The sequence below is a fragment of the Haliotis asinina genome, chromosome 5, assembly GCF_037392515.1.
Source record: "Haliotis asinina isolate JCU_RB_2024 chromosome 5, JCU_Hal_asi_v2, whole genome shotgun sequence".
Lineage (NCBI taxonomy): Eukaryota > Metazoa > Mollusca > Gastropoda > Lepetellida > Haliotidae > Haliotis > Haliotis asinina.
This window is the reverse complement of record NC_090284.1, coordinates 26,659,894-26,672,388: the sequence shown is the minus strand read 5'-3', so window position 1 is coordinate 26,672,388 and position 12,495 is coordinate 26,659,894. Positions and strand designations below refer to the sequence as shown.

General features: G+C 43.1%; 1 protein-coding gene across 1 annotated transcript; it reads right to left on the bottom strand.

The window, feature by feature from the left end:
- Positions 1-1,175: 1,175 nt before the first annotated feature.
- Positions 1,176-6,287, bottom strand: LOC137284252 (meteorin-like protein). The gene is made up of 4 exons (XM_067815994.1): positions 6,014-6,287; positions 3,574-3,989; positions 2,642-2,698; positions 1,176-2,039 (listed from the first exon to the last, which is right to left on the bottom strand). The coding sequence occupies exons 1-4, from the start codon at positions 6,109-6,111 to the stop codon at positions 1,723-1,725; spliced, it is 888 nt and encodes a 295-aa protein (XP_067672095.1). The 5' UTR covers positions 6,112-6,287; the 3' UTR covers positions 1,176-1,722.
- Between the last annotated feature and the right edge of the window lie 6,208 nt (positions 6,288-12,495).

Below are 12,495 nucleotides of genomic sequence, written 5' to 3'. Positions count from 1 at the left end.
ACCAGCACTTACTACAATGCTCATCACAGATGATGCTAGACTTGCACAAGTCTCTAAGGTGAAAAGGCCTTCCGTATGAAAAAGACATCTTCGCCCCTAGCCACATGTTATGAACGGCCCCTAATAATTTCGATGATAATTTTGAAAAAATAACAGACTGTGGTCCTCCCCGCTTATCTAGATTTGCCTGTTGGATGCCTCAGTATTCAGTACAGCCTTAGAACAAGGCTATGATGAGGAAAGTATCATGAAAAGCCTGTAGCTCACTTGTCTCTGACAACCTCCTGGGACGGTGGGTTAGTTTAGTGGCTGAAGCGTTCGCTGGTCAGCCCAAGTCTGATTAGCTATAGGTACAGTGTTTGACGGTCACTGCTGATCTACCTCCATCCTCCCCGCCTCCACTCCGACACACACACACACACACACACACTGCTGTGATAATGTATACATGTCTATCAAAATATAGCGACCAACAAGCCCTTACAGTTGTAAGATAAACAGTGGGGTAAGCTGTCACTACAAAGACACGCACATGCACACGACAGCAGGCACACAGATGTTGTGGCGCCACATTTTTCAGAAATAACAAATTTACAAACATGCATGCACATGCAGCAAGGAATACACAGATAAGATTTAAGGATAAAATACTAAATAGGGTATATAAGAACATTTAGCATATTTGTTCTTAGTGAGTGAGGACCCACAGAATAGCTACTCAGCCACTCGTGCATACCATAAAAGGCGACTATGCTTGCCGTAAGAGGCGACTAATTAGATCGGGTGGTCAGGCTCGCGGACAAGGTTGACACACGTCATCGGTTCCAATTTGCACAGATCAGTGCTCAAGCTTTTGATCACTGGATGGCCTGGTCCAGACTCGATAATTTACCGCCGTCCTATAGCTGGAGTATTGCTGAGTGCGGCGTAAATCTACACTCTCTCACTCTTGATGGGTGAGTATGGTTTTACGCTACTTTTAGCAAAGGTTCTGTAATATCACGGCGGGAGGACACCAGAAATAGGCTTCACACATTGTACCCATGTGGGGAATCGAATCCGGGTCTTCGGCGTGAAGAGCGAACGCTCTAACCACTAGGTTACACCTAGTTCTTTGTGGTTTTATGACCCTGTTCTTTCTTCATGAGACAATACATAAAACTGTAAGATACGTATTTTTCAGCATCATTTTATCACCGAAATGCGACAAAACAATTGTATACATATAATTGTAAAAAATATGTATAATATCACTATATGGTAGTCCATAGTATGAGGAATCAACGAATTTGAGGTTGTCCCCGTGTGTACAGATGTTGCTGTAACAAAGCTGCATGCAGTTGATGTTGTAGTCAACATACTGGTGTTACTGAAGCCCAGCAACTGCCTAGTGTCACGACTTGCCTCTTTGTGACACCAAGGCATTCGGTACAGCCGCACGATCCGGAGGTCATTCTGGCTGTTCAGTCTGTGTGGGATCGCTTCGTCCTCATCATGACCAGACGAATTTATCTTGTTCCTGAGATGGATCCGATCTAACCACCAGACATGACGTGGCTGGTGAACCTGGGTGGCAGGTTGTGGGTGTCAGCGCAGAGGGTGGCGGCAATGTCGCTAGCACAGGGGCTAACGCGACCACTGCAGAGCAACGTGTCATTGCAGATCAAGCAGGCAATCTGGAAAGCCTTTTGGGAAGGAATGAGGTAAACCGTTCATAGCACCTCAGCCATATGAACATTCCAGGAGTTCGTTGTTCAGAGCCATCTCGAGAACACTCTTCCATTGTTCATAACGAGGGGCACACTGTAACATTGGTCGACCGAGACGGACGCGGCCTGTGAACAAGAACTGTCCCTCCCCATGCCTGATTCCACAACGGACGGGGGCGTGTACCACGCCCTTTAGCTCGTGGGGACGGGTCCATCCAGCTGCTGGTTTCTGGAAGACAGCCTCTATTTGGGATACCATCTTGGTGACGGAAACCTGGATGTGACTGACCTCATCGTCGTGGTTTACGTCATCAATCGTTCCTATGGCAACTGCAATAGACAAAAAACGAACTGCTGATATTTGAAGTCGTGTAGTAATCGTTTCAGAACCGTTTAACAAATAGCCGTTTTACAAATACCTCAGCCTTTGACGGTCACGTACAAGCCATTAACACGCGATTAGAACAGCCTATATGGCATCTGAACCTTTCAACATCAAATAACTTCACCATCTTAGGATGGTGCTGTTGGAATCCTCCCAGACCTATGACTTCTACATCCGGGCAACAATGGAATGTCCAGATTTGGCTACCTTCTCTAATCAGATCAAGCTTTGAAGTAGCCGCATCGCACCTGTATGTGGCCCGAGGATAGGGTCAGCGCAGATTATCAGGGTACTGATGTCCACACAGGACACCGGTATGGTCTATGAATCATGACAAGGTCAGGCCAAAGGTCTGTCACTAATCAACTCTTCACAGAGAAGCTTGAAATTGTGAGGCGCTTTGTGGAATTTCTTTCTGGGCCAGAATACACATAACTCCGAGAATGTATACATTCAATCAAACCTATGATGGTATCGACGCTTAGTAATAATTTATGAGCTGAACGTATCTGTAGTTTCTTCTCAATGTGATGGGTCTAATTCTTACCAAAATCACTGGAACAGTAAGCTTTGAGCAGCTCGGCATCGCTGCAAGGTCGACAGTCTGTAACAAGAAGGGTGGACATTATTAGTTTTTTTAAAGGTTCAGTCTTGCAGGTGGTGATAAACCTGCACAATGCCCTTGGGGGATCGAGGCCCATGTTCGATCCATTACCGCAAAAGCATGTGTACTACGAAGTCAGGGCTAAAGTAAATAAAAACGATTTTTGGCAGGTACTTAAATATTTTCATTTCTTAAATAGAAATCGATCCGCATATTTATGCCATCGACTTGTTTAAGATAAAACACAGAAGCGTGCAGTTCCAAAACGGGAGACAACACAAGTCGCCTGGCGTGTGACGCTGCTTACACATAGGACACGTGCGATCAACACGCAGGGTCATGTATGGCAACATTGGCAGCAATATTGGCAATAGTTCGCAGTGTGACTGTGTTTTGAATGTGCACTTGTCACAATAATGTGATCGTTAGTGACAGTTAATGAACAATACTAAAATAAATGACCACGGGAGGCTGTTTAAACAAACCTTAGAACAAGATATTCACAAATTTTGAGGTTATCTTTCATTCGTAATGGTTTGCAGGAAGTCGAAACAATGCCTGTCAGCAAACCGATGGTCGTTACTGCGCATGTCATATGATTGATGGTTGTCACGCGAGAATAACGGAGGAGGAAATGGTTACGGCGACAGTCGCCGATGAACGTGAACACATTAAGAGCCTCGGTGACAAAAAGGCTAGGTGATAGGTGCGTACTTTAGTCTAACATTAACACAGTAACTTTGTAGCTGGAACAATCAGATCGCTGCTGATAGTGGCGCGGTGTTGAAGACATAGGCGACTAATGACCGAACAGCATACACTACAGTCTCTGCACAGATAACCCGACTCTTCCGATCATTTTACAAACTACTCACCTTCCATTGGCCTGTACCGAAGACCTCTGGATGTTTTCTCAATGTCGTAGTGAACGTTGACTCTCGCAACACCAACATCGTGGCTTCGTTCAGTCTCTAAGTACAGGTGTACTGGTCCGGAAGCAGATATACAATGTTCCTTGCCTTGACCTCGCGTTGTAAACAAAGGGGATAATCGAACTTCAACGTCATCGAGAATTTTCAGTCTGTAATTTCCAGGAACTTTGGTAACCGTTTCTTGGGAAACAACCGTGTTAACATTCTCGCTTTGAACACGGATACAGAATCTAGCATCTCCTGCAGTGGATGTTGCGAGCTCCATGCGAACAGCACCGTAAGCATTAAGCCATGTGACACGACCCTCCTCACATCGAGGCTTGACGTTCAGGATAGCTCTCTCTCCGCCATCGGGGTCACTGAAGGAAAGTAAAAAATGTGCTGTTTACATAAATAGTAGGGTATGAAGGCATGCACGTGGATAATTAACGAATGGAAGTCTCCTTCAGTGTATTTCGGTTAAACGGTAAACCGATGTATTTGCTGGTTGTTTAACGCCGAACTAAGCACATTGGTGGTGTGCAATGTCAAGGTCATTGTGGGCATGTAAGTGTGGATTATTCCTTCATCTGGGTGATGATTGCATACTGTTGGCAGTATTATCTGTGTGTAAACCCGTGTCTGGACATGAGACTGGTGACTTTACAAGTCTAGAGCTGCGTAGGGTATAATTGTGATGTCTACTCATGGTCAAAGTGATAAGGCAGATAGTGGTGACCAGCTACAGCTTTGACAGCCATGATAACGTGATGACGAGGCAAACAGACCTTGTGGATAGATTAGCGTAATCATACCATCGCCTTTACACAACGTACACAGACGTGCCTAAACACACCTTCGGTAATTGTTAAACACAAGTTTTTGCAGAACATAGTCTGCCTCACAATCCCTGAACCATCTAGTCCTCTATGCAATGCTAAACCCCGAAAAGAAGCAAGTCTACATTTCTCCATGTCCAGGCTCTGCACTCCCTGGGACTCCTTTTCAATTTAAATGAATTTATTTGATACAATCAAAATTATATGTATTCTGAAACTAAGCGTTAGTCTATAACTGAACATTGCACTTGTAGTCTTCGGTGAAAGAGAATCTGAGTGAGAGTGGTGTTACGCCGCTGCAATATCACTCCAGTTCCACCGCGAATGTCCATATTTTCCAACAGATTGTGATGATGAATGACCACCATTCGGCATATAACCTTCACTATACATGCACAGCCTGAGTTAAGAAACTCTACTTCCATTTCATTCTCGTCATGCTCGTGCACCCCACCTCCTGCCTTTCCCCTCCACACAAACATGCTGTTGACTTTAGACACAAGCAATAGCCCTCATCGTGTCAACATTATGTGAACAACGTGCAGCTAATGGCGTCAAGGTAAACAATGGGCGGCTGTTGCCATAACTTCCCCTCATCCTGCACCAATTTGTTTTGAGGCCAGCGTCTCCACCGGACACATGTGCGTGACACATCCGAAGGACAGCTGAACACCCATTTTTATCGTGAAATAAGAGGATTGCAAAACAATAAATGTTATGGCATTTATACATCCAGAACTTATATTTAAGACCATCAAATGAAATCTTCATGTACTACGTAACCATCAACAGCGGCAGTTAAACGAAGCGTCCGTATAATCACACAGTATATCTAGTACATGGTATACCGAAGTGCAACGAAATCTCAAATGGTCCAATAATGACGTTCCAAACCCTGTTGGGTGAACTATGAAATACAAGGAAAGTTGTATCCCATGCGATATTAATATACATGTCTCTCTTCACAAACGCAACTCAACCACCCCTCCCCTAGATCTGTCCTCCCAACGTAACGATTCTGACACATAGGTGGATATACGTTGGTCAAAACAAGAGGACAAGCAGGTCAAACTAGCGGGGACGTCCACGGTGTTTAAACTCAGACACGGGCATCATGACACAACGGCTAAAGCGACTACAACTACACAGGTTATGATGGTCGATACTGAGGGCTGAAAGTATGTTGTAGCGAGAATTCCACCTGTGTAGTCGAGATCGTTGTAGCCACTAAGACACAACTGTCAATACCAACATACAGGTGATAAACACATGTAAATCACTACCCCCAACATTTCCTATCCACAGTCACACGATATGAGGACAAATAAGCCAACACCTTAAAATCAGGAACACCCCATGACTAAAGACATGAATTGCTTGATCTTAGTTCACGTGTACCTGTGCAGACACTATCCAACTTTTACAGCACCGCTCTGAAAAAATGTGCATAGATACACGCATAAAAGAGGAGAGAACATCTCGGACACATCTTCAAGAGGCGTAGTGTATCTGACAGCTGCGTTCACGTTTACTCAAAATAAATGTTGACACTGTAAATAACTTACCTGATTGTACAGTCGCACTGACTGCATATATTCTGTGACAATATTCCGGGTAAGGACACACTTAACACAAGTAAGCACGGGTATGTGATTAGCTCCATGCTGGCGATACAGGTAGGTCTGAGTAATGAAGCTCACTTATATGTCCCTGAGTAAAGTGTGTCGTCCAAGCGTCACTATACAACGAAGTGTATGCAGACTGACCTCCACGTGCACGCCCGCTCAGCTGGTCAAGCTATATACACACGACGCTCGCTTGTCTGAATAAACACTACGTGCGGAAAAGCTTTGATTGACGCATGTCACCCAGCCCTCAAACCAATCACAGCATGCGATAGCAAAACAGATAGCCAATGGGAACGAACGGGAGGGGCATTCATGTTTTCCCAACTGAATTGCAATGTAACTTTATTGGTATAATTTATTACTTTTAACTAAATTTGATTACACCAAAACCTTATTTAGTAAAATGAATAATAAAGCTTTGCAAACAAGCATGTGAAAACACATTTTTTTAAAATGAACTGTACAAAAAATGTTGAAAATCATTTTAAGTTGTATTACACGACAAGTTAAATACCATCCAGCGTGTGGTTGCAAGAGGTGCGGTTATGCCCCTGTGTTGAAACCAAATACTGCTATAAGTGCATGATAGGGAGCTTCAAGTGAAACTAAATCTTTTCTAGAAAACTTTAAACGTGATTAATGAAATATCCAATTTCTTCGTCCAAAGTGCATTTCCGGGTTTAGTTTGAAGGCGGGGGAAACCTCATTTGTACAATTTATCTTGATACAGAAGTAAGCAAACACTCCCCCGGAAAGCTGTTGCAGGGCTTACAACAACGTTTGTTGAGGGGATTATCTTCTGAGGCCAATTAACACAATATTGTGACAAATCTTAAGGAAGGTAGAAAAATATAGGATCGCGACTTCAAGAAAAGCTAGCATTTCATGATCCAGTGTGCTGAGACAAAGGTGCCACTCTATCCTTAACTACAACCCCGCCTTGCAATTAACCAGATTTGATGCAATTAAATCTGACATATTCATATACACACTTGAATGCAATGCATTACAGCGGATTGCACGCGGATTACCTGAAACTGCTCGTGCGTGAAGTCATCGTGATATACGTGTGTACAGAAACTCCCAAATCTCGCCAGGTCACATAAAATCGGGACATCAAATTGTTAAAACCTTCATAACAATATGCTATCACTTCGTAAACATTTGAACTCTCATGGCAGATATTTTATTGCTTTGACATTTTTACGAGAGATGTAGTTTCAGTCAGCACCTGGTAATATGATATTTGCCATTTAGACTTCGTTGTCATATAGATGTAAAAGCATGCAGTGTAGTTGAGTACCTGGTATCTGGCAGTCGAATTCATTGTATTCATAGGACATTTCTACCCCCGACTGCTTTACTGATACGATAAAGCCAATACAACACCGCACTCCCTTGTCCAGACAGCCATGGTTCTTCTGCTCAAACCAGGGACACCATACACGTGACTCTACTACATCCCAGCCCCTGTGTATGCTATGCTAATCTTCAATAAACTATCATATTAATGCATGTCAATCACCTTTATCGCCTGAGAGACACTACCTCGTTTGGTTCTTCTTTAACGCCACAGCGATATTCCAACTGCATGGCGGCGTTCTGTAAAAATATCGAATCTAGGCAAGACAATCCAGTGATCAACAGCACGAGCATCGGTTTACACTAGTGGGATGCGATGACATGTGTCAGTCAAGTTTACGACAAGCATGGGTTGCTGAAGACCAGTTCTAACCCATCTTCTTCATCATCTAATACCTGCGTTGTCATCTGCCGATAAGGATACTTACGACTTGTAAAATGAACACTCGATTTGGCATGGATGCATTCTACTGCTATAAAGAACCTGCTGTGTTTATATGATGTGTCAGTGCTTAAAGGAGGACTTACTTGGTGTTGGTGTCTCAGCATAGTAAGAGAACCGTTCGTTACAAGAAACGTGGCCTTTCAAGTGGCTTTCTTGAATTTAAAGAACAAATAGAAGTACATGCGTCTAACGATTAGTGATTTAACATGCGTTTAATAGCACATGTTCGTTTCAAATTCCACATTAATTATACGTTATTCTGAAGAAAATATTGAGTGTATGGTTCTATATCATCCAACACCCATGTCTATAAATACCAGATGAGTGAAATGGCTCACAACTCTGCGAGCCCGTCCCTACAGCCTGGATACGTTTTATAACATATAATAATTAATTAAAATAATGTCTCTTTTTCACTTAAGTATTTTATTTAAGAACCTATTTTCTTTGAGTGGCCTTTAGAAGTTGGCGTGCACGTGATGACAACGAATTAAGTGAGTTCTATGGATATACAACTACTTTAATCTTAACAGGAGCGACTATCACTTGCTTCATACCGGTATTGGTTGCTACTTTGAAAAATCGATCATATAAATATATAAAAATGTTACAAAATTGTATTTCCATAGAACTCTCCTCGTTGTCAACAGAAAGTTTCCACTGGAAAACTGGATTGGAACAAAGGACTACAAACGTTATCAAAATGTTTCAGGACCGAAAATAGTTGCCGACACGCTACATACCCCTATCACATGTATCAGTAACGAATAACCATTTGTGTTTGTTTAAATATGGTGAATACATCTGGCGACAGTTTAGTGACTTAGCATACAGTGGAACAGATTGCTGTTGTTTGTGCCACAGTTGTTCCCATCCTAGAGGCATGTCACATAGTATTGTGCTATACCCTCTTCATACCCAGCCACGAGTGTATTGTGGTAGTTGATGACATGCTGTAGGTGAAGGTGTTCTAGGTAATATATCCCCTAGCTTCCACCAAGCTGCATCGTGGTTTATACAACCAATAACACAACGTGTCACCACCCCCGACAATCCGCTCTCAGCTGATCCTGCACCTCTGGCACTTAATTGATATCTAAGTGGCAGGTATTGGATCGCATTGTTCACTAATTACACACAATGTAAATTTCATCAGGTGCGAAAATCACTAGTTAGTTTTCTGTGTCTCGCTCCCGGGGTCAATTATAATGAGTAGTTCCAAATTTGAGTGGTATCAAATCACACAGCGGTCCAACAATATGTTGGACAACAATGGCAGTGTAAGCTATAGTCGTGACTCGGAGTGAAGTTGTGACAGTATGTGGTTAAGTAGGTGTCATATATATTCCTAATGTAACTTTTACTTTGAAAAATACGCGTCCGGATGCAAAATATGTGTTCATGTTTACTGAAAATATTCCTGCATCCATTTTGATTCTGCCTATGGGTCTCCGGTTGGTATTCGTTCCCAACAACACACGCCCCTCGTAAGTGGGATCTGAATGGATGGGGGTCGGTGGGGTAGCCCAGAGGTTAAAGCGTCAGTTCGTAACGCCAAAGCCCGGGGTTCGATTCCCCACATACAATATGTGAAGTCCTTGTCTGGTAAACCCACGTGATATTGCTGGAATATTGCTAAAAGCAGGGTGAAACCCACCTCACTCACTCAGTGGGTGCATGGGCTTACCACACATGGTTGGTCCACCTTAACCAAACGGTGATTTTGCTCGTAACTTCAATCACTTGATTGTCCCATCCACAATCGCTTACAATCAATATCTTGACAGTTACTAGCTGTTGCGCATGAAACCTTCGTGCATTTCGTTTCTTGATGTAGGTTCTGCTGACTTCCGTCACACCGTGATATCATACATAAACGCTTTACTCTATAAGGGTTTCACCACCCTGTACCGTTATTTGCATCGGCTACTCCATTTCCAATCCTAACCTTTGTTTTCATGTATTAGGTATGTATCAAGTGTCGTATTATAATCACTATTTTATAACCAAAGCCTTGTGCACCAATATGATATTAAGAACTACATATAGTCATATTGTACGAATAAAGTTCCCGTTGTAGTGACCAATTCAAGTGATTCCATTTTTTCTGTCTCGAATATCACATACACATGAAACGTAGGCAATAAAAACTTTAACACCTTGTCTGGAGGGGCTGTAAACACCACCCCCAACCCCCCCACACCCCTCCCCCTTTCCCAGGAGTGGCCACCTTCACAATGACTTACGGCAGTCGAAGCACGTCATAAATATGCCCTTGTCAAACACACCACAATTTTATGAAGTGCATATCTGCGCGCATGCGTGTTGAAAAGATGCCCTCAAGTAGCCGGAATGTCTAAGTCAAACACCTTAATGACATTGCCGGTGTCTGCTTCTTCCACGTCTTGTAAGTCGATGTTGTCAGCATGTCGAGTGTTTGATATAACGTTAAACGTGCCAAATGTGCTCCGTTACGGGAGAGCTAGCCTCGAAAGAGACGCCAACTGATGGTATCTCTAAGCAAAGAGCAGCCTGCATTCAACAACAGCTAGATTCAGTCTGATAGCACATTATCAGGTGTACACGTTACTGGGCAAATATAGGAAATTGATTATATAAACGAAAGAGTATTGGCTTTATGCATGATATAGTATTTTTGGAGTTGTATTGTTTTGTTTCTGAAGGAAGATCCATTAACGTTGAGCTGGGGTCAGCCTCTGTGACAATTGTTTGCTCAGGAGGAATAGATGCTATCGCAAATCTGAGTAGGTCGCGTAGACAGATAGCATGCGCAGAGACAGTCAAAAACACCGCGCAGAGATGTTTACCCACCCATATGACGGAATCCCCGTGCATTAGAAGATGAAGACTCCATACCCCGAATGGCGGCTTGTCACGTGAAGTTGTCACCGATACCTGACGGTTATACCAACAAAAGATACCTGCGCAGTCAGCGTATGTCAGGCTGATACCCGGGTACATGTATCCAGCAGGTACTAAAACGGCATTCTATTCGTGATAACAGGGTACAGCTAACACGAAGGACGAAGGTTTGGATGAACGTAGAGCTGGCCTGATGGGTGGGAAGGAAGGCGGAAGGGAGGGGAGGAGGTAGCATTGCGAGAGTGTTCATCCACCCTGCCCATGACGACACTGAGACAGATACGTGATGGTCTGCAGTACGACACCCACGGTACTGTTGAACGCTTTAATTGTTCTCTACTTTGGGCATTAGATATCACTGAAAGTATGGAGCACTAAGGATGGTTTCAATAATACATTTGCCCCTCGTCCTTGTCCCTGTTATTGGGCCTAGCGTTACCCAAATCCAGCAAATGCTCAAGTTCCTTGCGGTGAGACGCCCAAATGCACCCAATGCACCTATTATCCATGAAATATTTACATTTCGAAATTTCGAAAAGACCCGAATTTCATGGTCAGCGTGTGTTATTATTATGTATAGTCTGAAATACTACAAATATTCACCGACCTTCTGACACTGTTGCCAAAAGGACGATGGCATTTAACTTCGTAGTGAGTGACTGAGTGGATTCTGTTCAGTTTTGTCGTTAGTGCAATCACTCACACAGTAGCGTGTCAAATTTAGACCAAATAATTCTGTGCTTCATATTGTATGTACATACAGCACCTGCGCCATTGATGCACGGGTCAGCTAAAGCGCTAGGCCTGATCACTAAATCGGAATGGTTTTTGTGGTCAAACAAGGCTTGTTAGAGATCACTTCTACCACTGATATTAGCCGTAGCTGCATTTAAGGTAGGTGTAATCACGAGTGGAGAAAAGAAGGTGGAATCCGTCCCACCTAAGAACATCGATTTAATTCCATGTATAACATCTCCGTGTTTGGTCCCTATATATCATCTCTGATCCAGAGCCGAAGACCCGGGTTCGATTCCCCAGACGGGTACAATGTGTGAGGCCCATTTTCTGGTGTCCTCCGCCGTGATGTCGCTAGAATATTGCCAAAAGCGGCGTAAAACCAAACTTACTCACTCACTCTGATCCAGATCTCCTTAGATAGCCGTCTTTGAAAGCCTCCTTAGGCCCATGTCCCAAATCTATCCATAAACAGAATCTCCGTCTTAGAATTCCATAGAGAATCTCAGACTTAGATCCCCGTCTTAATCGTTTCTTCGATCGTCTTCTCAGTGCATTTTCGATCCTCGTCTTGGACAATCTTAGATATGGCATTAATTTTTTTTATTAAGATGGTCGTTATTCTTCATTGTCATAACGTATAAATGCTTCCTGATAGTTGTTTACTTCTCTGTTTACCTATATCGTGTACACCTTTCCACACATAGGCAGGCCCGGATGGGTGCTGAGCTCTGTAGCTACACTTGTGTTTGCATAAACACATCTGCATGATCAACGGTTTGTCAGTTCCTTGAAAGAATTTTTTCATTCATTCTGGTCTTTGAATAAACAACGAACGTCGCTTATCTGAATCAGCGGACATTATTGAAACCTTAAATTCATCATGTAAAGCCTTGTCGATGTTTGTAGGATTTAGAAAACACAGCAATAACACGTATGTATCACACGAGATTAGCTATATCTGAAATCGATGAGTATTGATGGTGATCCGGTG

Excerpts from the sequence above, each read along its gene's own strand:
- LOC137284252 (XM_067815994.1), bottom strand. The coding sequence starts at position 6,111 with ATGGAGCTAATCACATACCCGTGCTTACTTGTGTTAAGTGTGTCCTTA. Across the intron at positions 3,990-6,013 it reads CAGTGCGACTGTACAATCAG|TGACCCCGATGGCGGAGAGA; the intron begins GTAAGTTATTTA and ends ACTTTCCTTCAG. Across the intron at positions 2,040-2,641 it reads TTACTGTTCCAGTGATTTTG|TTGCCATAGGAACGATTGAT; the intron begins GTAAGAATTAGA and ends TGTCTATTGCAG.